A 27,952-nucleotide genomic window follows, 5' to 3' on the forward strand; every position below is an offset into this window, starting at 1 on the left:
AAATCGCTGTCAATAACCACAGTTCACTGCAGCCACAAATGCAACGTTTAGAAACGCTGCTGACTTCTCTGGGCTTAAGCTCATCTAATATGAACTGACACACAGTGGAAACAAGTATTGTGGTCTGATGAGTTTGTGGCAATAATGGACACTGTGTTCTCCTGGCCAAAGAACAGCAGGACCATCCAGACTGTTACCAAAGTTTAAAAGCCAGCATCCATCATGGTATGGGGGGTATATTGGTGTCCATGGCATTAGTAACTTGAACATCTGTGAAGGAAGCATGAACGCTGAAAGGTATGTACGCATTTTGGAGCAACATATGCTGCCTTTTAGATGTCTTTTTTTTTTTTTTAGGAATGTCAATGCTTATTTCGTGCTACACTGGCCTGCCTCGCCCCTGACTGAAAATGTGTGGCACATTATGAAGTGAAAAATATGACAACAAAGGCCTTTGAGCAGAATATGGAAAACATGTTGTTATTGTGAGAACAATATTTAATTCCAATTAAAATATTCAAAAGCTTGAACACTTCTGGTCAAATGACATGCTTTGCTGATTTTCTAAGTAAAACACATCCTGCACAAAAAACTTAATTGCAGAAAATTTGAGTTTATTTAAAAAAATATATATATATATCCTCGGTAAAGTATCGGTAATGAGTCAAGTCAAAGTCAAAGTTTATTTATATAGCGCTTTTTTACAACAGGTGTTGTCACAAAGCAGCTTTACAGAAAAATCCGGGTCCAAGCCTCCATGAGCAAGTCAATGGTGACAGCGGCAAGACTCAGAAGGGGAACCCATCCTCCTCTGGTCAACACCGGATAGCAAACAGCATTAGCAGAAAATATTAGAATACAAAACGGGGAAAACAGGAGGAGCAATGGTTAATTAGATTAGTTTTAGTTTATGCAGCAGCAGCAGGAGGGTCAGTTCATGAAGGTGGGGTTTGCACAGCATTGTACAGCGTGAAGCTCAATGGTGGTCAAAACGGTCCAGAAGGCTGGCAAGCAGTGGGCACCCGATCAAGGCAGAAGAAGCAACAGCATCAGACGCACAGGATGGGGAGTTATTCAGCTCGGCAAAGAAAGGAAAACACAGAGAGTTAGTTCTGTTAAGAGTGTTTCTGTAGTAACAATTTTAGCTAATTTGGAGCATTACTCAAAAACGCTAGCCAGTACATGACTACCAAACACAGCTTTGAACAGTTTTACACACATAAAACATTTTAGCACTTTTTATTAAAACACAAAAAAGTTTACTTAATTATGGAAAACGTGTTTTGGCTACACATTGATTTTCAGACTTTGGGACGCATTTACGTCAAATCAATGTGATCTAACTGTTCAGCACGTGGCCATGAGGGACAGGGATGCAGCCTCACTTCCTGCTCTAAAATACAGGGGTGTGGCTAAAATAAGGCTCTGCCTATAGAACTTTTTTGAGTAAAGTTTTTTTAATTAAAAAAAAATTCAAACTCATGATGAACCTAAACCTTTCAAATTCACTTTAAAGGTCTAAAAAAACACTGAAAAATAATTTAAGTATTATTTGCATCTGAATACTCTCTTTTTCCAGTAAAGTTGGTATTAATCATAATATAAGCATTGATATTTCTTAAACATGTATCTGTACAGTATTTAATGAAAAAAGTGGCAAGTGAAAATATTTTGGAACAAAATCCTTCAGGGATATTTAAGGGATTTTACACTAAGATGTCTGAACTGAAGTTTGTAATCTCAGGTAAGCACGATGTGCACTTCACTCACCGTGTCCGTAACACTTTGCTCCTCACTTGCTCTCCACCAGCCAGTGCTTCACTCCTCCATAGTGTGTGGAGAATAACGCGCTTGCAAGTTTTGTGTGAAAGGGGAAAGCTGCAGAGTGCAACAGCTGCTAGATAATTAAATAACTGCCTGCCTGCTGTTAAGATAGTCTCTCAATGTGATAAACACAACCATTAAGCAATTCCATCAAACCCTACAGAAATATGCAAATCAGCACACACACACACTGCCTACACACACCACCACTACCTACACAAACACATACAGACATACACCATCAACACACACAGACATACAGGCCCTTTTTATTCATAGTGACAGTGACATCTAGTGGTGAAATCTGTGAACTTTCTCTGTGTTGAGGCTCATCAGTTATTTGTTATAGTAGCAGTAGTCACTCTTTATTGTTTGCAGCCTTTATTGTTGTATCAGGATGTTTTGCTATATGCTGGACAAAGTAAGAAGCATGATCTTCTTAGTTTGTGGACTTTTTATGTACTTGTGTAGCCCTAATCTTCATAAGCTGTAGTGCTCAGATGATAACCTGGGATCATCTCGGTTTTCATACCCCAGCTGATCTTTCCAAGTCTTTGTATTTGGAGAGCTTTTCAGTTGCTTTGGTGTAGGCTTTGCGGTCTGATGGGTCTGAAACATCAATAAGCAAGCACATCTTGTCGTTCTTGATAACAATGCCAGGCCTGTGGGCCGTGATCTAGCTGCCTGTCTCAGAGGATCGTGAAAACACCGCTCTCTGTACTGTCGTAACTCCAGCAATGCATGTACGCTGCTGCCTGGTTGTGTCCATCAATGTATTCATTCTTCTCCAATTCAGAGCAGCCCAAGATGATGTGGTAGATGATCTCTTCATACCTTCTGCATATCCTGCATTGTGGATTGGTGCCATCCTTGATGATGTGATGGTGATAGGATCTTGGGCTGAGAATATGTACACACACACACACACACACATATATATATATGTGTATACTTTTGCCAAAAGTATTCACTCACCCGTCCAAATCATTGAATTCAGGTGTTCCAATCACTTCCATGGCCACAGGTGTATAAAACCAAGCACCTAAGCATGCACGAAGTGGTAGGCCAAGTAAAATGAAAACTTTCTGCAGAGTCAATCGCTACAGACCTCCAAACTTCATGTGGCTTTCGGATTAGTTCAAGAACAGCGTAGAGAGCTTCATGGAATGGGTTTCCATGGCTGAGCCCAAGTGCCGCCACTGGACTCTAGAGCAGTGGAGACGTTCTCTGGAGTGATGAATCGCCAGGAGAACGATACTTGTCTGACTGCATTGTGCCAAGTGTACAGTTTGGTGGAGGGTGGATTATAGTGTGGGGTTGTTTTTCAGGAGTTGGGCTCGGCCCCTTAGTTCCAGTGAAAGGAACTCTTAATGCTTCAGCAGGCCAAGAGATTTTGGACAATTTCATGCTCCTAACTTTGTGGGAACAGTTTGGGGACGGCCCCTTCCTGTTCCTGCATGACTGCGCACCAGTGCACAAAGCAAGATCCGTAAAGACATGGATGAGCGAGTTTGGTGTGGAAGAACTCAACTGACCTCAACCCGATAGAACACCTTTGGGATGAATTAGAGCGGAGACTGCGAGCCGGGCCTTCTCGTCCAACATCAGTGTTTGTCCTCACAAATGCGCTTCTGGAAAAATGGTCAAAAATTCCCATAAACACACTCCAGAACCTTGTGGGAAGCCTTCCCAGAAGAAATGAAGCTGTTATAGCTGCAAAGTGTGGGCCGACATCATATTAAACCATATTATTATCATATTATTAGCTTAAGAATGGGATGTCACTCAAGTTCATATGCGTGTGAAGGCAGACAAGCGAATACTTTTGGCAATATAGCGTATATATATATTCTATAGATTTTTATATTACCGCAGCCAAATAACCTTACTGTACTACTGTACCCTAAACTTAACCTCAGTATCAAGTAGTTTCCAAAGATAAAGTAATTTGTGGTGAAAACAACACATGACCAGCAAAATGTCCTTACTTGAGCAAAAATGTCATGTTGTCCTCTCATTGTGAAGACGTACAGTCCTCATAAGTATAGCAAGATGTGCAGACACACACACACACACACACACACACACACTGGAAGGAAAAGAGGCATTTTTGTTCTGAGCCCTTTGAGTTCATGTTTATTGTGGATGACGGCTGTGCAGTCACAGAGCGCAATGGAGCCTAACTCTCTCTCTCTCTCTCTCTCTCTCTCTCTCTCTCTCTCCCTCTCATCATAGAGACGTCTACACATCACACATCACAGTGTCAGCGTTTAGAATTGCACATTATCAGCTCTCATGCGCACACACATACACACACACACACACACACACACACACACACACACCCCTATACACACACACTCACACACACATACACACACACACACACACACACACACACACACACCCCTATACACACACACTCACACACACCCCTATACACACACACTCACACACACATACACACACACACACACACACACACACACCCCTATACACACACACACACACACACACCCCTATACACACACACACACACACACCCCTATACACACACACTCACACACACATGCACACACACTCCAAAGCTTCATTTAAATTTAAGTTCAAACATTCACCTGTCCCATATATAAACCTACCATGGTCACATGTAGGCAGAATTTACAGTGCAGGGAGCTTCAGAACAAACCACAAACACATGGACAGTCAAAGTAAACAATGCCATCAATAATAATAATAATAATAATAATAATAATAATAATAATATTAAATTATAGAATTTTGTAGAATCCATATCTGTAGGAGTGCTGCATACAGAAAATAGGTTTGTACAAAAGCCTAGAGGATGTTCAGGCAAAAGTACTTGCTTTATAGTAAATGTGTCTATAATAAGGGTAGATTTGCTTTACTGTGAGTCACTGCACTCCTGTAGTACAGTATTATACATTACTGTGCAAAAGTCAGAGACATTCATTTCATTTATTTAATTTCCACTCAAAATGGCCATTAATTTAGTTTCAGCATCAGAAAAAAAACATTTATTACGCTGAAAATTACACAGAAGCCTCAACAACTAAATATAATATAGAATTATCTGATGGGGACAGTGTTGGTGGTCTACCACATCTTGCAAGGTTGTTAAGAGTCTCATTTTCTCTGTATCTTTTAATCAATTTTTGAAGTCCAGTTTTTTTTTCTAATTCTTTGTGTGGATTATCTAATATCTAATCTCCTCAGAAATCTCTGAAATGAAAATGAATAACTTGTGCTTAATGGCAAGTTTGACTGGAAGTTAAATAAATGCAGGGCTCTCTGACTTTTGCACAGTACATTATACAATATAGTGTATAATATAGTATATTATTACAGTATTTAATACATGCGTGTGGACAGTGTGTGTGTGTTATGTTCTGTTTGAAGTGGCATAATTGATAATAATTATGAATAATAAATTTTGAATCGTGGTATTGGCATTTTAATGATATCCTCTCACTGTTACTGACTTTAGTTTGTACAGAAAACTGACCAAGGACTGTTAACAGATGCAGCCTGAACACAAATAAATAAACTGTTGTTGTAATATTCACTTTTTCCATCCACAGTCAGTGCTTGTGATTTGTTCTCTTCACCCAAACAAAAGCAAAATATACATACATCATTTAGTAACGTGTATACAGCTGGATAGAATTATACAAATAAAAAAAAAATATCCCAACTAAAGAAACTATACATTTTATTTACAAATGCTAATTACGGCCTTGTGGATATGATTATAGGAGTAAATGCTGTAAAATGAAAAACTACATATGGGAAACCTAGGAATCCACAAATTACCACAAATCACAGATGTACCAGCAATCAGGCCCTCGGTGTTTACATGACATTGTAGTTATGTTGTTAAATGCATATATTGTCTATACAATAGAAAGGCTGGAAGAGCCCAGTAGTTCTACCAGAATGGACAGAAAAGGAAGAAATAAGAGGTATTTCAGAGAACAGGTGGAGAAACTGAACTTCACTGCGTCGCGTTTGTAAATATTGCCGATGATGCACAGTGGTATGGTTCAAACGAACGTTTATTTATGCTTTCTTCAAAGCGATATATGTCAAACCTGTGGCTGCTACCAGTTTTGCGGTGTAACCAAGTCGGTTTGTCCTTCGGTGCAACTCTTACTCAATACCATGAACAGAAACAGGCCATTTTAAAGGCATCTGTAGCACAGAAGAGTAGGATGGGTTACTATGCATTACTCCAAGCTTTACATCACTGCAGTGGAAAGGAAGTGGGAACATGTCCATTGAGATCCAGGCTTACTAAGAGGGTCAGCAGACGTATACGAGGTCGATCAGGGAATACTGCCACTTCATAGAGCTTTTCTTACTTATAAAAGCTTAGGCCTAGTCACAGGTGTGTCCATTTACAATATAAATACATATACACATTCAGTGGATTACTGTATGTCCTCTATTAGCTATACATTTTTTTACAATCATAGCATTGCAATTGAACCACTGTGTTGGACTGTTTGCACTAAAGTCAACGGTGTACGCCGGGTTACACCAGGGACATAATAAAGCAGGTTCAAAAACAACAGAGCAAAATTTAACTCCACCATCGGACCACGAGGTGCAGCTACAGTCCTATGCATATTCAGGCCAAATCTAGAGCTGTGTGAGTGTTTGTTTTGTACGTATATCATCACTTAAATCTAAAGATACAACTTGCAGTGGCTTGGATTTGATGGTGAAATGAGAAAGCGTCATACAGTCTAATACACATGCTTAAAATTGCATCAGATGGGAAAAATTTCGAAGATGGACCAAGGCAGTAAGACATTTTATTTATTAGGTAAATTATTCTGCTTGATAAATTTATCTAATAAATGCATATAAATAATATATAGCTTCAGTGCATTCATCTGTCCCCTCGAGCACCTCTAGTCATGCGACACACAATATAGGCAACCGGCAGAAAGTGGAGCGGCCGTTTTGGGTTTGAGGTTGCTGAGCAGACGCAAAGTTGTGAAATGAATAGAGTATGTGAGTAAATGCATGGAGTGCATGAGGAGAACTGAGTTGACTCCTGCTTCGGACAGAAAATGCTATCAAACATGCTGACACAAGCAAAAGGAAGAAAGAGTGAATGAATGAATGATAGAATGAAAAAAAGGAGCAGAAGGAGATGGGAGTTAACATACAGGAAGACACTCATACCCCAGAAGGTTTTTTTTTTTCTTTTTCTAAGAGGAAAAAATGGATAGAAAACAATCCAATGAAGCTGAAGCAGACTGCCAGACTCTGCTTTTGAAATTCCCAGTTTGGAAGAGTATCAAGAAAATAGAGAAGGTGCGAAAGGAAATGAAGTAGCATCCGCCTCCAAGCCTCCTCACACACTCCCTGTTCGAGTGGCAGCATGGGACAGATCTGCCTAGAAGAAACTCTGGAGTCACTGAAGAAAGACTGCAAGCGAAGGGCCTTCCTGAAGAAAGAAGGCCAGAAAGCAAACAGCATAAGCAAGGGCTGTGTCCAGCAGAGGGCGCTGTGGAGCTTCAGTTACATTCCTCAGGTCACTGCAAAGGAGCTGGAGGCAAGCATACAGCACAGCAGCCTGACAACAGGCAGACTCCACCAACAGGCCACGCTAGTCCCCTTCAGTCTCTGTAAGTAGAAATGGAAATGAACTGTTCAGTACATTAAAGGGTAAAACATACAGTAATATAAGACTTATTTAACTGTTGCTGTCATAAACCTCTAATTTTTTCTTCATTTTTTAACCTCATTTCGAAAATGCCAGCTGCAGTTTAGTTGTGGGAACATTAGAATGTGAAGAATAGATGAATAAAAATGGACAAAACTACATTGACAGACATTAAACTAAGATTTTTTTTCCTCACTTCATTTTTGGCTTTTAGGTAAAGTGAGTTTCATTTTACCATTTATGATATTTATAAATGTTACAATGTCATTTGATTATGTCACTGTAATATACACTAAGCTACAAAGTTGTTATAATGTGCTATATCATTCCACCCAAAAAAAAATGTCATGACAACCCAATGTTTGAAAAAAATTGTCACAGGACGTTTAGATTTATCAACTTTACGTCAAAGAGACAGACGACGCTTATAGAAACAAGCCTTTATAAATATTTATGTATGTTTATGTAAGCTGTCATGACAGTGTCATGTAGGCTTATGAACACTGCACTACATTAAAGTGTTATCAATACTCTTGTCATCAATGCTCTTTTTCCTCTCACCATTCACTTCATTAGAAAACCCCTGTACATCCACTCACTAGCCACATTATGAGCTCCAACTGTAAAAAACTCACTGTAAAATTACAGCAGTTTACTGGCAGCAGTTTCTACAGTAGCTAACTGTAGAAACTGTGTATACTGTGTATTCGCAGCACTTAAACTGTATTTTAAGTGCAATTTCTGTATTGAAATACAATTTATTACTGTATTTGTACCTTTTTTCCCTGTACTTCTAATGTACAGATCATTTGCACTCTAACACAGCTGTCTGACAACCTTCAGTTTTGCTGCATTATAGAGTACAACATATATAGACTTAGCCAAACACCACAAATCCAGCTAGCTAGCTTCTCGTAGCAAATGCCTTAATGTCATATCTTCAGTGGTTTGTGGAGTTTGGAAAAGCGTGCATGCTGCATTACCTTTGAGTGCTTTCTCCCCTCCTTCATCACTCCCTGGTGAGCCCAGCTCCTCTGACACTTCCCCTGTGTTTACAGACAAAAATCCAACAAAAAAAATTTCAATGCTCTGATAGGAACGTGTACACGCTGGACGCAGATCAACAACTTGGTCTGAACTTTTCTTTTCTTGTGCTGTAGTTTCATTTGTTTTTGTGTCCATTTTATTTTGCTGGTTGTATTGTTTTATTTTTTAATAACTGCTGTTATTACTGTGCTTCTCCTAGCGGCATAACATTATTATTATTATTATTATTATTATTATTGTTGATTGTGAATTTTCATGAAGTTTCTGCTATGACTACAGAGTCAAAAATGTTCAATTATTCGATTAATTGTGAAAATTTAAAAATCGAAAAGTAATTAAGATTTTTTTCTTATGCAAATTAGCTTTACTCTATAATTACACAGTCACATGTTTAAAGAACATGATATGTCTGGTATATGTCTGCCAGCAGAGGGCAGTGAGGAGCCACAGATTACTGTAGTCAGCTAAAGGCTACGGCACACTGGAGGAGAAGATCCATGCTGCACCACAGTTGCTTATCTCTGTCTGTTTATCTTAAACACTTTAGACTGACACCTTTCAAGCAACATGTCACAGACTAGGGATTTGTGGTCTGGGTCTGAGTTTAATGTGGTACAGTTATAGTAAAAAGCTGAATGGCATCTGCCCAACATGTCTGGCACATGGTAGCCTGTAGCCTTAGGAGTCCTATGGGAGAATAATTATTTGAATATTTTTAGAATAATGAATAATGTTTTTAGAATAATTTTATAATAATTACAAATTTGAATATAAAATTTAACTGAAACACCCGTCCCTAGCCAAAATATGCAGCATTTCGAATACACACTGTCTTCATTGTACTTTCACTGATAACCACTGGATCAGCATCATCATATCATATGTATCAGTGCTAATTATTGTGACCATTTACATAAAGGTAGCATACCATTGTGCAGTTGCTTGTTGCCCTCCTTGTTCTGTTTGTTTTCAGCATGGGGGCTTTCCTCCGGTGGTCCACTCACCCCCCCAGGCTCTGGGTCATCCTGACCTGACCTTGTACTCTTTGGTTCTGGCTGATGTGTCTCTGGCTCAATTGGTCCCTCCTGGCTTGCAGCAGCTCCCTCCAGCTGAGCCTTCTCTTCAGCCTCACGCTTGGCCTTCTCCTCCATCTCTGTGGCCATTCATTAAGGGAAAGAGTCATTTAGTTCACCTTTTAATTAAGTTTAAATCCTAAGCATTTGAACTTTAACCTCCTAAACTGAATAAACTGAATTATTATTATTATTCTGTTGTTAATATTAAGGCTTATTATTCAGTAACTACTAAACATTAATCAGTTACGTGTATGAAACTAATATGTAAGTTATGTAGTTATGAAACTTAAGTGTTGAGATACACAAACCCATGCAGTTTAAGGGAATAATACAGGATTACAGTATATTTTTGCTAGGGATGCATCAATAGCATTTTTAGTACATGCTTTTTGTTAAATCGTTTAAAAACTTAGCTGATTTTAAACAAAGTGCATTAGCTAGCTACATTACGTTAGTTACTTTGGATTGAGTTATGCTGCAATGGAAAAGAGTGGGTTTTGTTCCATGTCAGAAAAATGCTTTTGTAAAGCTGTAAGTAAAGTATGTTTCATAGTTTTGATCCCATGCTTCTCCCCTGTCTCTTTCAACAACAGTCTCAGTAGCACAGCGACAGCAGGAATCACATCTGAGGCTTACACATCCAAAGAGCTCACTTGTCTTGTTGAAGTCTTTTGACTGATAGACTTTTAATAATCTGAGGTTGAATGTCCTTTAAAGTGGTACACTGTGCTATTTTAGAAATCTTGTTCTTTGGTGACTCGCACTGTACATTTGAATACACCATGTATGGACAAAGCCTATGAATTACATGCTCACACTGCACAAAAAACAACTGACAAGCTACAAGAAATGCAGCCCCTTCACACATCTCTATCTATGGACAATTTCCAATAAAGATGTTTAATTTAAAACAACACACTGTACACCCAAGTTTCAAGCAAACATGCAGAAACTGTGCTACAGCAGATTTGCTAACTTGTGCCACACTGCACTGAAACTAAAACCAGGTGGTATACATTGGTAAGACAATACAGTCCCTCTACAGCCTATTTTACAAAGACAATTAAAAAAAAACATATTAACGCTTAACCCTCTCAATTCTATTCAGTAAAGCTGGAATATACAGACTTTGGTACTGCAAATGTAGACTTGTTTTGTTAGCTTGTGTGTGTGGTTGTGATTGTGTTTGTGCATTACTAAATGACTAAATGTCCGACTGCCATGGCCTCAGCAACTCTTCACTGTGTGAGCAGACTCTGGTCCACTGCCAGCTTCAGTCGATTGTTCATTAGCGTGGCAGCACACACTAGCCTTACATCACACGGAATCAGGTGGTATTGGATGTTGGGTTTAGTATTGATGCATCCCTAGTTTTTGCATTTGTCAGTAAGTAAAACCTGGAAAAGCTACAAAATAAATAAAAAAAACAATAAACTCAGTAAATAAAATCAGTTTTAAATTAATTAATAAAATCAGTTTCTTCAAAGCTTGTCCTGGGCTGGAGAGTGAGGAAGTACCAGTCCTCCTTTATTGTACTTGAATTCTTTCACCCTACAAACTCTGAGGACTTGTTAGTGTCTTCCCTTCCTCACTTTGAGCCATTTGTGTCCCACTGATTGTACAAATATGTATGCAAAGTTATTGTAAAAGATACCTTAAACATGGGTAAAGTGCCCTTAACAAAAACATGTGTAGGTGTTTTAAATTAAAAACAGCACTTAGAAAACAGCTTTTTTGTCCCTCACTATAACTACACTATTAAAATACTTCAAACATCATTTGTGCGTTAATCCATTTTACATCACACAAGTGAAACATCTTTTTTTCATGAGTCATTTACAGGTTAAGAAAATGGACATTTTTGTTGCGCTCCACAGCTTCCACTCAACTCACTCATTTTGGGTTTGCGGATTTTATGGATTTTACATACAATATGAACTGTTATTTTTAATACTTTATTATATATGCGAGGAAGAACTTTTTGAATGTTGCACTTTTGCTTTTAACCAGTTAATATTACCTTATTTCCATGTGTAAAACAGATAGCTCCCATCCTAAAATCTGACTGGCTGAATCGCTTTCAAAGCCATTGCAAAATACACTGTATACGCACACCTATGACCACCTCGCAAAAACTGAATTCTGTGTTATTGCACCACGAAAAATCCTTGTCCTGTTAATGGATTAAACTTTGACTCTAAATCTGCTTGCATGGACCACTGAGTGTACTGATGAAGTAAGAGCCCATTTTTTGTTTAAATTGAAGGGCTGCCAACTTATTTTCTTAACTAGAACTAGGCTGGTCAGCTACCCAACAGGCTAAAGGATAGCAAACATGCGAAACAACTCCACCATTAATATAACAGGCTTCAATTACAGTACTTACAATATGATTAGCTGTAAAACTGCAATATAAAAGTGTAAGGATTGTCACTTCAATGGCTTACACACTTCAAATGTCTATATTTCAGTCAGAAGTAGCACCAAATCCAGGTGGCATCTTAAATGTTTCCGTACTCCCTAAATAGTGGGCTATGTAAGTTTTGAAATTTTAGCTTCTACAGCCAAACAGTTCAGTATTTGTCAAGTATGGGTGTGGCTGTTTAGCTATATTAAGCACTGTTGTGGTGCAGGAGCCAGTATTTAAATTCCTATGCAGTGCACTATGTAGGGAACAGGGAGTTATTTGAGATTCAGGCCCAGCGTGGCAAGAGGGTCGCCACTGAATTGGTGCCATATAAGACTGGCTGTGGTAATTTGGTGACCAGAAAGTAGTTATAAACAAAGGTTTTTGCAATAATCAGTGCTATATGTTCATTATTATATGACAAAAAGTTAAGATCATGAAATGACCACAATAAACAGTGATGGGCAAACAAATGTTCAGCAGTCCATGACCATACTCTAAAGGAATATCATATTTTATGCCGGCTATCATTATAAAAGCAATAATTTACTCGAGGCTGTGTGTTATTGTGATTTACCCTTCCCTGTGATAAAATCACTGTAACGCACAGCCTCTTGTGGCTTATTGCTTTAATCTACTTAAGTGAAAAATTCATGTATTTCTTTAAACACAGTGTTTAGCCCACCTTTGTCTGCACGAGCCTTCCATCTTTCTCGGTTCTGGTAGACCTGCTCGTTCCAGAGGGCCTTGAAGTGCTTGAGGTCAACAGCCAGCAGGGAGCAGTTGTGGGCCGCGCTGCTCTCTGAGACTGCGCTGTTCACACTGCCCCGCTTCCCTTCTGCAGAAATGTTGCTCAGACTGAAGGGACACAACAAGAGCGTATACAGTGTTATAGCCTCTATTTGAGCAAGTATAAATAAGAGCATGCGCTATTAATGTTACTGAGGTGATGTTTGCAACACAAGCATTCAGTCCTGCATTGTGGCTTTACTTGTAGAAAATGCATATTACATACTGAACTAACTAAACACTGTACAAATTACATCTACAAAGAAATCTGAAAGGACTGCACATTAAAAAATAGGCAGTGTTCACTCCCCACCCAGCCGTATCCCACTCCAACACACTTATGCTTCAGAAAAACACTATAATTAACTCAGTGGAAAATATGAGGTCATTTTGTATGAGTAATTCTTCATAGCACCGCAATGTGTCTTGATATTTCCATCCTTAATGAGAAGCCACTGAAACAAAAATGACCACTCTTTAAGCGTGGTGCATTAAAGTGATTAAAGTATGGTTTATGGATTAAAATATGGTTTCTGACACTGCACAACAGAAGTACAGACTCCAGCTTTAAGATGGTTTCTACAGCTGTTTTTTGCTACTATATGACATATGGTTTATAGATAACAGTATGTCATATAGTATCAGAAAACACAAATGAAGCTACTTAACATTGTGACACTGTTTGAGGCAAGTGTGTGATAATTTAGGTATGCAGTTTGCACTAACTGGTGGAGTTTAAGCTTCCTTTGCTTGCAATCTACATTAGTGGAAGGAATTGAAATTGAAATTGGGGTGCATGTGACAGGTTATCTGAACATCTTGCAAAATGCTACACATATACACACTTTAAATATAGAAAACTCAGAAGAAATGCAGAAGAAAAAGCAGAAGAAAATGCAGAAGTAGACTGCAGATGTTCAACCTGAGGACCGCAAGGCTCAGGTCAGTGTGTTTCTCTGCTGCCTGCACTGAGGGTTAACAGTGTTGCTTAAGATCATCATCTGCAATATGAAGTATAAACCAACGAATTCAGTTATCATTAGTCACATTATTGAAGAGTGTCCATATGCCTGAGGTCAGTAGTAGGGAATTTCTGAACTAGTTAGCATATATGCAATCTCTAGTATACGTCACCCAAGGTATATAAGTCTGTGGATTAGTTTAGCCTTGGACAGCAGCTGATGGCAAATTGATCGGACGGTTTGTATTGCCTACACCAGGTATTGTGCTGTTTTAATGACAATTTCAAATTGCTGCACACTTACATTTTATTGCTGTATGTGGTGTTTTTCATAACTGAGCAAGGTCCTACTTATTTTCGATTGGAGATGGATATTTACTCACCTATCAGTTAGCCTTCAATGCAAAAGTAAAGAATCAGACTTCCGGCCAGTCTACTATTTTTGGAGCACTGGAGAACCCTCAGTGCCTTCTAGACCTTCAGAGAAGGCATAATGACTTCTGCATGTCTACAGTTTTCAGGTTATGTTTATAGAATTTTATAGAATTTTAAATACATGCTCTGAAAGTATTGTAGTGAGCTAAGTAGATGTAGCCAAGTGAGCTCTCCCATTGTTTAGGACTTCGGGAGCTGGACTGAAGACCTAATGCGTCAGATTAACTTAATTTGGCACTGACAGAGGAATCGACCAATCACAGTACTAGATACGTCATTGACTGTGAATTGTTGGAAATGAAAAAACAGCAGCATCTTTATACCAGAGATTTTTACTGAAACATACAAGGTAAAATATATATTAATTACATAAAAATTTCAATTCTTGCAGAAATGACCATTTTGGTAAAGATGGTAAAGATCCTCCTGTGGTAAAGATCCTCTTGTTTGACCAAGCTCCAGCATTTACAGTCAGAGCTAAAGGCCTAGCTCTAATAGTCACGGCTTTGGAATAAGGGGAAAATGATGTAAATTTGATTTTTCACCAAATTACCATTGTAAGGCACAGTCAGCCCCTGTCTGAATTAGGAGAGTGATTATGCATGCTAGCCCTATTGTTTAATCAGCAAAAAGCTGGAACGGAACTCTATCAGGCACTGCAGAAAATCAGCAAGCAGTCACTCCCTCTCCACGTCTGGCTGTGCTACTCTTTTGTGATTAGCCCTCTGGTCTGCATATCTGGATTGCTGTGATTGTATCGGGGTGCTAGCTCAAAGAGAAAGTGCTTTGCAGTGAAATGTGCATTAGCCACGACGCATTAATGATGTTAGATCGGAAGCTGCCTCGCTGATGGCTGAACAGATTCAATTAACCACTGTGTTGTTTGAACCGTTCTATCTGATGACCTGTAACACAAACCAGTCAAAAGGCACTCCCAGTGATGTCAGTCAAATAGGGTCAAAGCTCCTGACCTGGACCTGCGGAAGCCGGCGAGGCCGGAGTGGGCCGCCTCGTCGATCAGAGGGGTCACGATCTTCTCTGTCATGTCCGTAAGAACGGTGAACGTGGGAAGGACGATGAAGTCGATGAAGCCTGGACAAGAACACATTACACAAATGCTCAATGCTGACCGCTGCTGCGGTAACGTTTGCTGTACAAACGTTAATACCATACAGCTTCAATTAGAGACTCTCACAGAAGAGCATCTACACACTTTAACCCTTAAAGACATGGATGTTTCTCCGACTGTTCATACATACCTGCTAATTAAAACTAAATTTCAGTGATTCCAAACCTCTGAAAAGTGATTCCAAATGGTGATTTTAAACAGCAATGCACATCTAAGACAAACCTTTAAAACACTTACAATAACAAAATAGAAGGTAAAATATATTTAGCTCTATTTTGATATTTTGTTTGTCAAGTATCTGAAAAAAGCAACGAGAGAGGAGGGAAATGAGATCATGGGTCACTAGCGACCAGAGATATGCATTTAATGGTTAACTGAAGCAGAAGCAAAATTTGTTAGTGTTTGTGCTACTCACCGATCTGGGACTGGGCCACCATGGTAGATTTGCGGTCACACAGTGGTGAGAAGGGCAGTCCAAGCTCCGCCTCCTTGTCACCCTGGATAAACAGATAAACAGATTAAAAAATTTTAAAAAGCAGATAAACAGATTAAAGGACCACTTCTACATTACATGATAACACAGTTTACGTATCATATCACTGCTGGGCCTCATAGCCTCACTATATCATATAGAACTATAGTGCTGCATTGTTTCATGGCTTATTGAATCGTGGTAAGGTATATGTACATGAAATTGCTTGATTGAGTTAGGAAAATGAATTAACATCACATTTATAACAGCTTTTGTTGGATTGTTTATTAGAGATATTTGAGTAACACTTTCATTTAGGGTCCTTTAAGTTCTAAGAATTAACCAAGTAAGTGTGAGATACAAACCTCTAAGTGCTAGATAATTATTTTGGGTAAAATGATGGCAAGATAGTCTAGCTAAATTACACTGAAATGCTCAATGGGTTCTGAGTATTAACTGGGTAAGTACATGGTAAAAACTCCACAGTACTGTGCCGTTATTTTGAACAAAAATCACCAGCTAGTTGTATGGCATAAAGATACTGGACAAAGTACAAAGATTCTTGGTATGTACTTGTTTATCACCCAGAAACAACAATGTAAAAGAAGGCAATGATTCTTCTTCTATGGTTTTACTGGGTCTTGTACATTGTGCCATGTTTTTACACTATATAACTCACTGGTACTCGGAGGTGCATCCAAATTGCTTTCCTGCTTATACATGTGACACTACATTGAAATTACGTGTGAATATATTTGTATTACCACCTTGCTACACCAAATACTTATGAGATATTTTACTATTTTGCCCTTTATTAGCTTAATAGCTAGAACTTGTTTGGCATTTCAGTGTAATTTGGTCAGACTGTCTTGGCATTTAGCATCATTTTAACGTAAAATAATTACACAGCACTTTCGGAGTTTGTGCTACAGACTTACTCAGTGGCGGGAGAGTAGACAGAAATAAATTTATGGGTACATCTGTGAAAAAGTTGGTAGGCCCATTGGTTTTCCCACGTTTCTTTCCAATTTATACATATTCAAATCTGCACACTAGTTTAGGACTCCCCCAATCATACGATACCACCAGTGCTAGGAGAGCGAAAGCTAACACAGGCTTCCTTTGAGACCTGCGAAGTCCTGTGAAGAAGAAAAGATGCGGTTCTCTTCGAACCGCACTTTAACGCAACATCACTGGACAGCTGAATGTGCTTGGAGGAAAGCACTGACTGCTAGTTCTGTTACTATCTACGCAGAAGGCCAGTTGTGCTCTTTTGGATTCCTGGCCACAGATGGTAGCATCACCAGGGCTCGAACTCATGACCTCCTGATGATATGTCCAACACTTAGATGGTTGGGCCACTCAGGATTGCTAATTTGACATAAGCACATCCAACACTTCATTAACCAACAGCACCCTTCACTATAAAGCACACGTCTGCTCACCACATGCACAGTTTTTGCCCATTGAAAACAACATAACTGAAATTAGACCGTTAAGATGTACAAACAAAAAAAACTGAAACTCTAAACTATCCTAGGCTACAGTGTACTGCTACAATAAACATGAAAAATATTTATGGATCATTTATAGACCTTGATGTGCATTAATGTCGACATTTGCTTTGACATTTGGACACAGCCCATTTTAACCTTTTTAGTAAAAGACTATTCTAAGTACCAAGTTTGCAGAACACTGATGACAACAACGTTATTAAAATTTGTTTTTAATGCTCTACTCTACCAGGGGATCTCACTTTTACAGGTCCTCAAGGTATATCTTTTGACCACAGCTAGAGCTTCAAATTCAAACACAGATAATGGACTGATAATGAACTGGCTTGAGGCAATGGTGGATAGCAATAATTGCTAAGCAGAGATAGGAAGGCTGAGAAAGTAAGGCAAAGAGTAATGATTTGTTTGGCAATAAACCAGTGACAGCACTCACAGCAAACAAATCAAATTTCATTATCTTAAAAAGTGTGATCAATCTTCTCGTGGTTATGCCCCTGCTCAGTAAATACCAAGAACCTGTCAGGGATTTCACTGTGATTTAGTCAAACTCCCCTGCAACTTCAATTCCTCACTCTCATATCTATATACCTTAAACACTAGCTTCATGAAAGCTACCAAACTCTCAGTTGTTCAGTCTTGAGATTATTAACTGAATGATTAGTCTGCAGATTAAGGGTTAAGGGTGTATGGCTGTGCTATAATGCGTCATATGTAACCACTTCCTGTCGTCATCTTATCTAACATGCCAGTGAAACTCTGTCTTTGTGTCCTTTAACATATTAAATCTGCCTCAAGAGAAGCTGGTGAGCATGCATGGCCACTGATCATAGTAAAATGGATCAGTATGAGGAATCAGAGCTTTGTGTGTGCTATTGTGTTTTCTATCACTGTATAAAAGAAGCTCCATGCTGCCTTTATTGCTGGTACACTGTGATTGTCTCTGAGCGAGCATGTACATACATTCGAAATGTAATTCATATCACTATGGAAAAATATTATAATTGATGTGTTTCAGCAATAAAATAAAAGGCCACTGAAGTGTGAAGTATATTCCTATTCACGTAGTTTGCTTGTTCAAAATGGTAATTTGTGACACAAAATAAATATCTTTGCTAGATCACATCTTTACATACCAAAATAAAGCACTGAGAGATCCTGTTACTAAAGGAAAAGAGGAGATTAAAGGCAGAAATAGCTTTGCTGCAGTATTAAAGGGTTAAAGCTCTCTCAGGCCTGTGGAAGCCATCAGTACTCATTAACCTCCTGCCCTGCAAATCTCTCAATGTCACCAAGCCTGCGGTGAAACTGACACACAAACAACACGTTTCATTCTCTCTCAGACATACATAAATGTATCACTTTTTCTCCCCTCTCTCGCTCTCACTTTCTCTATTTCTCTAAGACACATCAGGGTTACTGTTGTTAACAAAAACTATTGCAAAAAACAAAACCTAGCAGTGACAAAATGTACTTGTTAAATGTAACAAAAAGTAAACCCCCCCCTGCAAGTAAATGCCACCTATAACATGACAGAAAACTTAACAGTAAAACAGAGAATAGAGTTTGTGCAGCAGGCTGGGGTTGTTCCACCGCCTCAGCAAGCACATCATATTAAACCAATAGGAGTCCTTGGGCAAGACTCCAAACGCTGCACTCGCACACATCTGTAACATCAAATACTAAGTAGCTCTTGATAAGAGCACCTGCACAATAGGGCTGGGTGATTAATCCAATATTATTTTCAATTACGATTTTGGCTTCCAACAATTATGAAAACAAGATAATCGAGTTAAAGCAATTATTGTGCCGCATTCCGTTTCACAATGATACTCTCGTTTTGTCACAAATCCAGCACAACCTTTTCCTTTACAGCAGTGCGCTTTAGCCCTTAGTGTCTTTTGAGACTCCAACGCAAATTTGTGCCGCAAGTTGTTCAAACTTTAGTAAATCAAGCAGAATATGTCATCAGCCATACATGTAATATCTCCACCCACTCTTTACGTGATCCTCCCAAATTCGGACGACCCTCCTTCAAATGCGCTTTTCCATGCACACGGCCTATAAACTGCACATTTAGGCTCGTGTGCCAGTTTCGTACGTAAAACTCAGACAGAATGTCAGGATTTGTGCCTGAAATGGGCACAAAATGTTTTGCACCCAAGTTTCTGCCAAAAATTCACCACACTTAAAAAAACAAAACTGAAACAACATAAACTGAAACTATATTAAAGCTTTTTGTTACATTAGCTCTTTGTTATCAGAAAATAAAAACTAAACTAAACCTTTCAACTTTTAGAAAACAAAAATCATACTAAAACCATAAATGCATAAAGCTCACCAAAACTAAACTAATAACCAAAATAAAAAAAAACAAAATAAAAATGAAAACTTCATATTTTGAAAGTTTAAAAATTATAATAACCCAGAGAGGCGCACACACAGTGTACACAAACACTTATTTACAGTCATATGAAAAAGTTTGAACATCTCTGGTCAAATGACATGTTTTGTTGATTTTTGTTGATTGTGACAATAATTTAACACATCTTTAACACATCTTCACATTTAAATGCATCATTTACTGGAAATTTTAGTGCATATTAAATGTGCCGTAATTTTTACACACATTTTATAGTTTTTTCTCAATATGGTAAATACTGCAAATATACAGTAATTGTGCACTAACATATACAGAAATGTCCTTTGTATAGGATGTGCTAACTTATTTTCACTTCAAAATCAACTTCACCAATTTCACACTTGTGCAGACACATGCACACACACACACACGCATACACTCCTACAGTTTGCTGCGTCACTGATTCTTTCACTGAGCCACTGACTGCACACTTAAAGACAGCTGGAGGAACAGTACAAGGAGAGAGAGTTTCAATTTTAGACAGTGGTAAAAAGCCACAAACTTTAAACGCTGTTGGTGAGACAGAGAGAAGAGAAGAGAAGCAGCAGTAGGGTTACTGATATGACTGTTAAAGTTTCTCCAGTGGTTAGGACATTTCCTGAAACAGCTAACACACTCAGCACAACCCATGCCAACACATTTTTCACAATTACACTTTTTTTTAAACATTAGTGTTACTGAATCAGCAGAAAAACACGCTAAAGTACAGTCCATATGCTGCTACAAGTCATCCTGTAAATCCTGAAATGAGTTTGGCTCGATTTAGCTTTCAAATTCAAAAACGACATTATACTGATAAAGATATGATAAGTTGAAGTAGATTATTCACTCACATCCTTGGAAGACATGCCCTTCACTAAGTTTTGACTGAGTTCTCTTTGAATACTCTTTCAATGAACTCGCAATCATCAGATTCATCCACTCAGGGAAGTGGTCTGAACAAACATTACAAAATGTTTTTCCACATGTTAGACATAGAGAGGTCTCCAAATTCCAGCTTTAGTTTTATGGACTTTACAGGGGTAGTTCTCCTTTGATCATCATCGATTTTTAGGGGCTGCTATCACTATGGCAACAGCTACATGGCTGTAAGCCACCACTGTAACAGTGCAGTTTTAAGCCAACTCTGCAGTAAGTCACACAAATGTGTACATAGTACTACTAAGATAAGTACCAAGGTAAGTAATAAAGAATTCAGAACCATTAGCCTACTGTGTTGGCACACAGAGGAATTAGACCTCCGCATTTAACCCATCCATGCAGTGAAACACCCACATACATGCACACTAGTGAACACACACACTAGGGGGCAGTGAGCACACTTGCCCAGGGCGGTGGGCAGCCCTATCCACAGCACTGGGGAGCAACTGGGGGTTAGGTGCCTTGCTCAAGGGCACTTCAGACACGTGCTGTCAGCTGAGGGAATCGAACCAGCGACCTTCCGGTCACAAGGCTGGTTCCCTAACCTCCAGCCCACAACTGCCCCCAAAAAAGCTGTCCATGGTAAAGAAAACAAGGTTCAATAGTGCAGAAAAATGACTAGAAAAACATTAAAGCTATACTATGTATGCTTTGGGTATTTAGTGACCTCTCTGGAGGAACTGTGTAATTGCAATCTGTTGTGCTCTGGACCCTTCCCTGAGGGGATGAATCTGATGATTGTGAGCGCGTCAAAAGAGCATTTAAATAGAACTCGGTCAAAACTTGGTGAAGGATGAAAATGAATATCCAGTTATGCCATCATATCTTCATCAGTATAAGGTTTATTTTGTACCTGAGGCCAAAACTTTGGGCCTTCTTTTTGAGCCTGTGCATGTGGCGTTAACACACAAAGATGTATGCCGTGATCTGAAAAACTCCCGTGAAATCCAACCCGACTGCTCTGACTTTTCAGCTGTTAGTAACTAGGCAGTTAAATGCAAGGTCATCAGTTGAGTGTTGTGTTTTTTTTTCTTTCTGGTTATAGAAGCTACAATGAAGTAGGCCAGTTGGCGGTTGTCAACCTCACTATAGCGACTACAGTGATGCCTCTGGGACATAAAGCTTCCCCCTCATCCTGTAACCAGGCCATCCCTAAAAAGGACATTTTTTGGGTATGCCACTGCTCACAAAGACGGCAGACACTCTTACAATTTGATTGGGCCTCTAGACCCTTTATGTCCCTGATTCCTTAGGCCTCTGCTTCCTGAGTGCAAATCACAAGAGGAAAAATCAACACTATAAAAGTCCAAGAAGTCCAACTCTTCATCTTTTCCTCCAGACAGGCTGTAAATATGTCTGCTATCTACACAAAATGTATGTTTACAGTGTTGGGGTGAGCCGTGTACATCTTAGCAACTGCTAACTGTACCAGCAAACAACGCTGCAAGAAAATCTGCAAGCACTCAGTGATGCCATCTGCATAAATCGCAGTTTTTTTCTCGCTTGCTTGAGCACACAAATGTCGAAAATCAAAATTCTTCATCTTGCAACTCCATATTCCTCCATTTGTGCAGGAACTAATCCGTGTGCAGGTGTAGAGCTGATTAGAGGAGGAGCAGGCAGAGCACTGAGAGAGGATATGTGGGATTAAACACGGAGAGGTGGATTATCTCCTGATTTTCTCTCTTTCTTGCATTAACACACGCACGCATACACATGTACTCCGACATACATTTGCCTTACACACTGCACTTACATATACAGCTTAAATACATAGCCATAGTGCACACACGCACACATATATAGATACATCTTTTGGCCTGTTCAAACTGGTGCACTCAAGATCCTGCAGTCCTCATTTGCACATACACATGAGGACCACAAGACCATAGAGTGTCCCATTTCTAATTCTGCCATTCAAATGGGAAATCATGAGCACCCTCTATGCATCCTTATTGCAGCCTTTGTTGAGGACCACTTCAATGCATTTTTATCATCAGCGTATTACCCCAAAATTTCTTGAGGTACAAGCTAGGACCAACCACAGTGCATGGCAGAGATGTACACAAGTCTTGAGTCTTTGGGGTGTGAGTTTGAGTTGAGTCTCTGACAGCAAGTCTGTGTCAAATTTCTGGGGTCCAAGTCCAAGAGAGGTATTAAATTTTTGGGCTGCAGGTCCAAGTCGAGTCTTAAGTCTTTGGGTTGCAAGTCCAAGTCAAGTCTTGAGTCTCGGAGGTGCAAGTCTGAGTGAAGTTTTGAGTCTCTGAGGTGCGAGTCCGAGTCAAGTCTCTGGGGTGCAAGTCCGAGGTGAGTCTTTGGGGTGCGAGTCCCAGTTGAGTCTCGAGTCTCTGAGGTGCGAGTGCAAGTCAAGTTTCTGGGGTGCAAGCCCACATCAAGTCCTTGGGGTGCAAGTCCAAGTCGAGTCTCAAGTCCTTGGGGTGTGAGTCCGAGTCGAGTCCTGAGTCTTTGGTGTGAGTCTGAGTCGAGTGTTTGAGGTGCAAGTCTGAGTCGAGTCTTTGGGGTGCGAGTCCCAGTTGAGTCTCGAGTCTCTGAGGTGCGAGTCTGAGTCAAGTCTTTGGGGCGCAAGCGTACATCAAGTCCAAGTCGAGTCTCAGGTCCTTGGGGTGTGAGTCCGAGTTGAATCTTGAGTCTTTGTTGTGAGTCCGAGTCGAGTGTTCAGGGTGCAAGTCTGATTCAAGTCTTTGGGGTACAAGTCCAAGTTGAGTCTCGGGTCTCTGAGGTGCATGTCTGAGTCAAGTCGCTGGGGTGCAAGTTCAAGTCAAGTCTTTGGGGAGTGAGTCCGAGCTAAGTGTTTGGGGTACAAGTCTGAGTCAAGTCTTTGGGGTATGTGTCCGAACTGAGTCTTGGGTCTCAGCAGAGACTGAAAGGTTTTCTATGATGAAAGATTTATTATTTGAAGCTGTATCGAATGTATCGTGAGTGCAATCTATGGGAGACTAGCATTGCAGTAATGACCACGCATGACCACAGCAAACCTGACACACTAATTCACATGTAAGGCTTGAAATGAAAAGTTACATTCATTTTCTGCATTAAGGTTTTTGGTTCTAAAAGCACTGTCAGGATCAACATGGTAGTGAAGAAGATAATTCAGATTTGAACTAAAATCCCATTTTTACTAATTGTTTATTACTGTGTCATTCAGATGCATTGGGCTTGTAATCTCAATTGAGCCACAGCAGATAAGCAAATTAGCTCATTTAACAAAGCGATAACATACTCTTGGCCAGGCTCAGCACATGTAGGCCCTGCATCTCACAGCTGTGTAACTAAAAAACCTATCATTGTGTTAATGATATTGCAGCTATACTGACTGAACTTGTGAATGTAAACAAAAAACACCATCATGGTTAAAATAAAAAAAAACATGTAAAAGGCATTAAAACACAACTAAGTGTAACTTAGCATGAGAGGAACATATTATAGAACACAAAATACTTGTTCTATGAAGAAGATGGTTGAATATTCAGAAAAAAGAGGTAATTAACAGAAATTAAAACTGTAAGGAACTTTGTGTAGCTTCGCCCTCTACAATATTTCTATTATTTAAGACGTTGTTGTTTGTTTTATGTTGTTTACTTTGTTGAATTTATGGCATTTGAGTTTAAGATGTGTGACATTGCTTACTGACAATCACATCAGTCAGTAAAGAACAAAAAATTGATGCACAAAATTAAAATAAAATTTTAAATATAAAATTATATCAGCCAATTTTATTGATCTTTAGGAATTTTGGCCCCATAAAATCAATATTGGTCCAAAATTTTCATAACAGTTGGGCCCTGATACACACACATTTGCACAGACAGGAACACAAACATGCACACCCACCTGTCTGAAGAACTCCTCCAGCAGTGAGGTGGTCCAGCGGTGATGAAGATCCCAGTTCTTTGCCGGGTGGCTGATATCTGCCGTGTGCAGCAGCAGAGAAAGCGCTTTGGACTTGTCAATTCTGTGAATGTAACACAAACGCCGTTGGGGTTCAAATAAATCGATACACATCTTCCTACTCGTTTGTATGTTTTTGTGATGAAATAATCCTTTTTCTGACAGGTAATTGAAAAGCAGCACAAAATTCCTTTTAGAAATCACAATCCCGGATCTACCATTTGTTACGTCTCAGTGTTATGGCCCCCGGCTTTCTCATTTTGCTCCTGTCTCCCTTTATTTGCTGCTGTTAAAACAGAACTGACTCCCAGAATTGGAAATATCAATATGTAATTTTACTACTTATTTTTCTTTCCATTTAATATTTTACGGTGTGTGTCTGTGAAAGAGTTTTGCTGGCTGGAAGAGTTAACACATATGGAAATCATCATTCTGGTTATTCCAGAAAAAAAAAAGAAAAAGAAAAGAAAAGAGAAATGGAGAAGAGAAGAGATGAAAGAAAAAAAAGAATAAAAGCAGAGAAGAAGAGAAGAGAAGAGAAGGAACAAAAGAATAAAAACAGAAAAGCTGAGAAAAAGAAAAGAGAAGAGAAGAGAAGAAAGGAAAAAAGAATGAAAGCAGAAAAGCTGAAGAGAAGAGAAGAGAAGAGAAGAGAAGAGAAGAGAAGAGAAGAGAAGAAAGGGAAAAAAGAATAAAAGCAGAAAAGCCAAGAAAAAGAGAAGAGAAGAGAAGAGAAGAGAAGTGAAGAGAAAAAGAATAAAAGCAGAAAAGCAGAGAAGAAGAAAAGAGAAGACAAGAAAAAAGAATAAAAGCAGAAAAACAGAGAAAAGAGAAACAGAAGAGAAGAGAGAAAGAAGAGAGAAGAGAAAAGAAGAGAAGCAGAAAAGAAACAGACAAGATAAGAGAAGAGAGATACAGAGAAGAGAAGAGAGAAGAGAAGAGAAATACAGAGAAGAGAAGAGAGAGAAGAGAACAGAACAGAACAGAACAGAATAGAACAGACAAGAAACAGCTCTCCTCACCCCTCTGGTTGCTGTAGAAAGTTCTTCATGGCTTTGACCTGCTGAAAATGGCAAGACATGTCTGTGGCCAACACCATCTCCACCACCAGCGCCCTGAACTCCCTGACAACAGCAGAAACACTCAAAGCAGTTATTAAATTGGGACAGAATTTGGAAATGAAAAGAAAACATTTTCCATCAAGCTTCTCCAGAGTTTTCTCGTTTACCTGCAGCAGGACTGGACTGAACTGTTAATGACATTCACTACTGCTACCACAGAAAAAATAAGGGCCAATCATATTTCACAGGATAAATTGAGGGGGCAAACATGTTTAAGTCAGCCATTATAACGTCCAAGTTTATCAAATTACATGTGAATGGAGCCAGCCAGCTAGCTGGCTGTTTTGATATGTGAAAAACTGCTTTAGCAAATGTAAAACTAGCCTAGCTAGTTTTTTTTTTTAAAATGTTATCTATTGTAAAATTAGTTTCACCACCTTCCAAATTCTTATTTAAGTGCAAAAATGGAGCAAGAAAATCTAGTCAATAAATCTAATATTTCTCATGTTAAGATTGCTGTGTTCTTACAAGAGTATTTCACTTATTTCTATACATTTTTAACTTAAATTATCTCTTTATATATTGGCAGAAAAAAATATTTCTTGTAAGAAATATGCTTAAAACAACCAAAATTATCTGTTGATATAATGAGATAATTTGACTTTCTAAAATCACCTAAAACAAGTAAAAAAAATCTGTAAATAAGTGAAATGATCTCATAATAACTCAAAATGCAGAATGTTATATAAACTCGACTTATGATTACTTGCCAAGATATCATTTTTTGCAATGTGGTTCAAAGACCCTTAAACAAGCCCAAAAGCCCAGACATCACATTCAGTCTCTCTCTAGCCTCCTGCAACATCCACTACATATAAAGGACCCGATTGAAAGCCAGCACACACAGGAACAAGAGCTGTACTGGTGATAAATTAGGTTTGGTTGAGTTTGTTCTACTGAGCTTTTGTTCCTTCCTCTCTTTTGAAAGATGCTGCTTTTCCTCATATTACAGTTTGATCCAACATCCGTTCCCTTATGACAGCAGCAGGCAGAGAATGGGATAAAGAATGAAATAAATAATCTGCGAAGATCCAAGTCTTTATAGAGAATGGTAACGTAGAGGTTCCATACCTCCAGTCATCTTTGGAGAGGTTGTAGAGGATGTTCATCTCATCGTCGTCCTGTAGGAGGCGATATGCTGCACTCACATGGTGGCTCTCCAACACTGAGCGGTCATTGTACAGGATAGCCGTGTCTGACCTGGCCAGCAGAGATATGCAGCATTGCAGTGTAGTTACAGTAAAACTATGAAATCTGCAGTAATGAAGTGGCGTTCTGAGGTAGTAATTCATAGACATATACACAAGCAAACTTTTATGTACAGCAAAAAAAAATACTGGTAAGTGAAACCATCCTAAACACAGGCTATATATCTAATAATTCTTATTATGAGATTTTTTGAGAATATTACACATTCTTACATATATATAAATTAATTTAATCAAGTGTAATTATCTTCCTGACTGGCAGAAAACTAAGCACTTCATGAATCAACCTGAACTGCCAGTGCAATAAGATCATTGTGGTGGAAAATAACTAAGTAATAACTGAAAAAGTCTACAAAGAGGTTGAATAACACATCTAATATTCTCTAAACAATATGATAACATAATTTCAAAAAATGTATGTCTATATTTAAGACGCATTCTCTTGCCAAGGTGTCATTGTTTGCAGGGTAAAAACAGCACAAATAGTTAAGGGTGACATATCATTACTATATTTTTCCAATTTATGAACAACAACTGTAAAGAGTATAAAATAAACAACACGATTTGTTCTTTTGTTAATCCAAGCATGTCACTGCACTTTAATGGTTAATGTTTGTAAAATTTTGTAATGCACTTTGAAAGTAGTTTTTGTCAAAGTCCCAATAGGAAAGTCTGCTCACTCAGCAGCCATCACTGCAACGCCCTGGGCAGCTATTTCCAGCCATGAGGAGAGACCAAAGTACTCGAAACTTAAGGTCAGATTACCGTTTCAAAAACATATTTGAAATCGCTGATGAAATCTGACATAAACTTCATAAATAGTTAGTAGCGTTTAGCTCAGTAACATACAAAAACACGTTTTTTTGGGGGTGTTCTGGCTTCTGTGCTTGCACAATGGGGGAGAAGGAGGGGCTTTCCCCACTCGCGGCGTAACCAGCAAGCTGACTGGCTCTATTTCTTGAAAGACAGTACTTACTGCAAACAGATGCCATGTTGAGCATTATGAGCTTTCATATTTCAAC

At 38.9% G+C, this 27,952-nt stretch overlaps 1 protein-coding gene across 1 annotated transcript in view; it reads right to left on the bottom strand.

The window, feature by feature from the left end:
• Positions 1–4,332: 4,332 nt before the first annotated feature.
• Positions 4,333–27,952, bottom strand: part of pde1cb (phosphodiesterase 1C, calmodulin-dependent b) — a 144,302-nt gene continuing 120,682 nt past the window's right edge. Inside the window, 9 exon segments of the mRNA XM_036556098.1 lie at positions 4,333–7,482; positions 8,506–8,568; positions 9,498–9,722; positions 12,738–12,910; positions 15,209–15,329; positions 15,782–15,863; positions 24,545–24,665; positions 25,624–25,725; positions 26,794–26,922. Coding sequence (XP_036411991.1) covers positions 7,466–7,482; positions 8,506–8,568; positions 9,498–9,722; positions 12,738–12,910; positions 15,209–15,329; positions 15,782–15,863; positions 24,545–24,665; positions 25,624–25,725; positions 26,794–26,922 — 1,033 coding nt within the window. The 3' untranslated portion in view covers positions 4,333–7,465.

This window comes from Colossoma macropomum, unplaced genomic scaffold (genome assembly GCF_904425465.1).
Source record: "Colossoma macropomum unplaced genomic scaffold, Colossoma_macropomum, whole genome shotgun sequence".
Classification (NCBI taxonomy): Eukaryota; Metazoa; Chordata; class Actinopteri; order Characiformes; family Serrasalmidae; genus Colossoma; species Colossoma macropomum.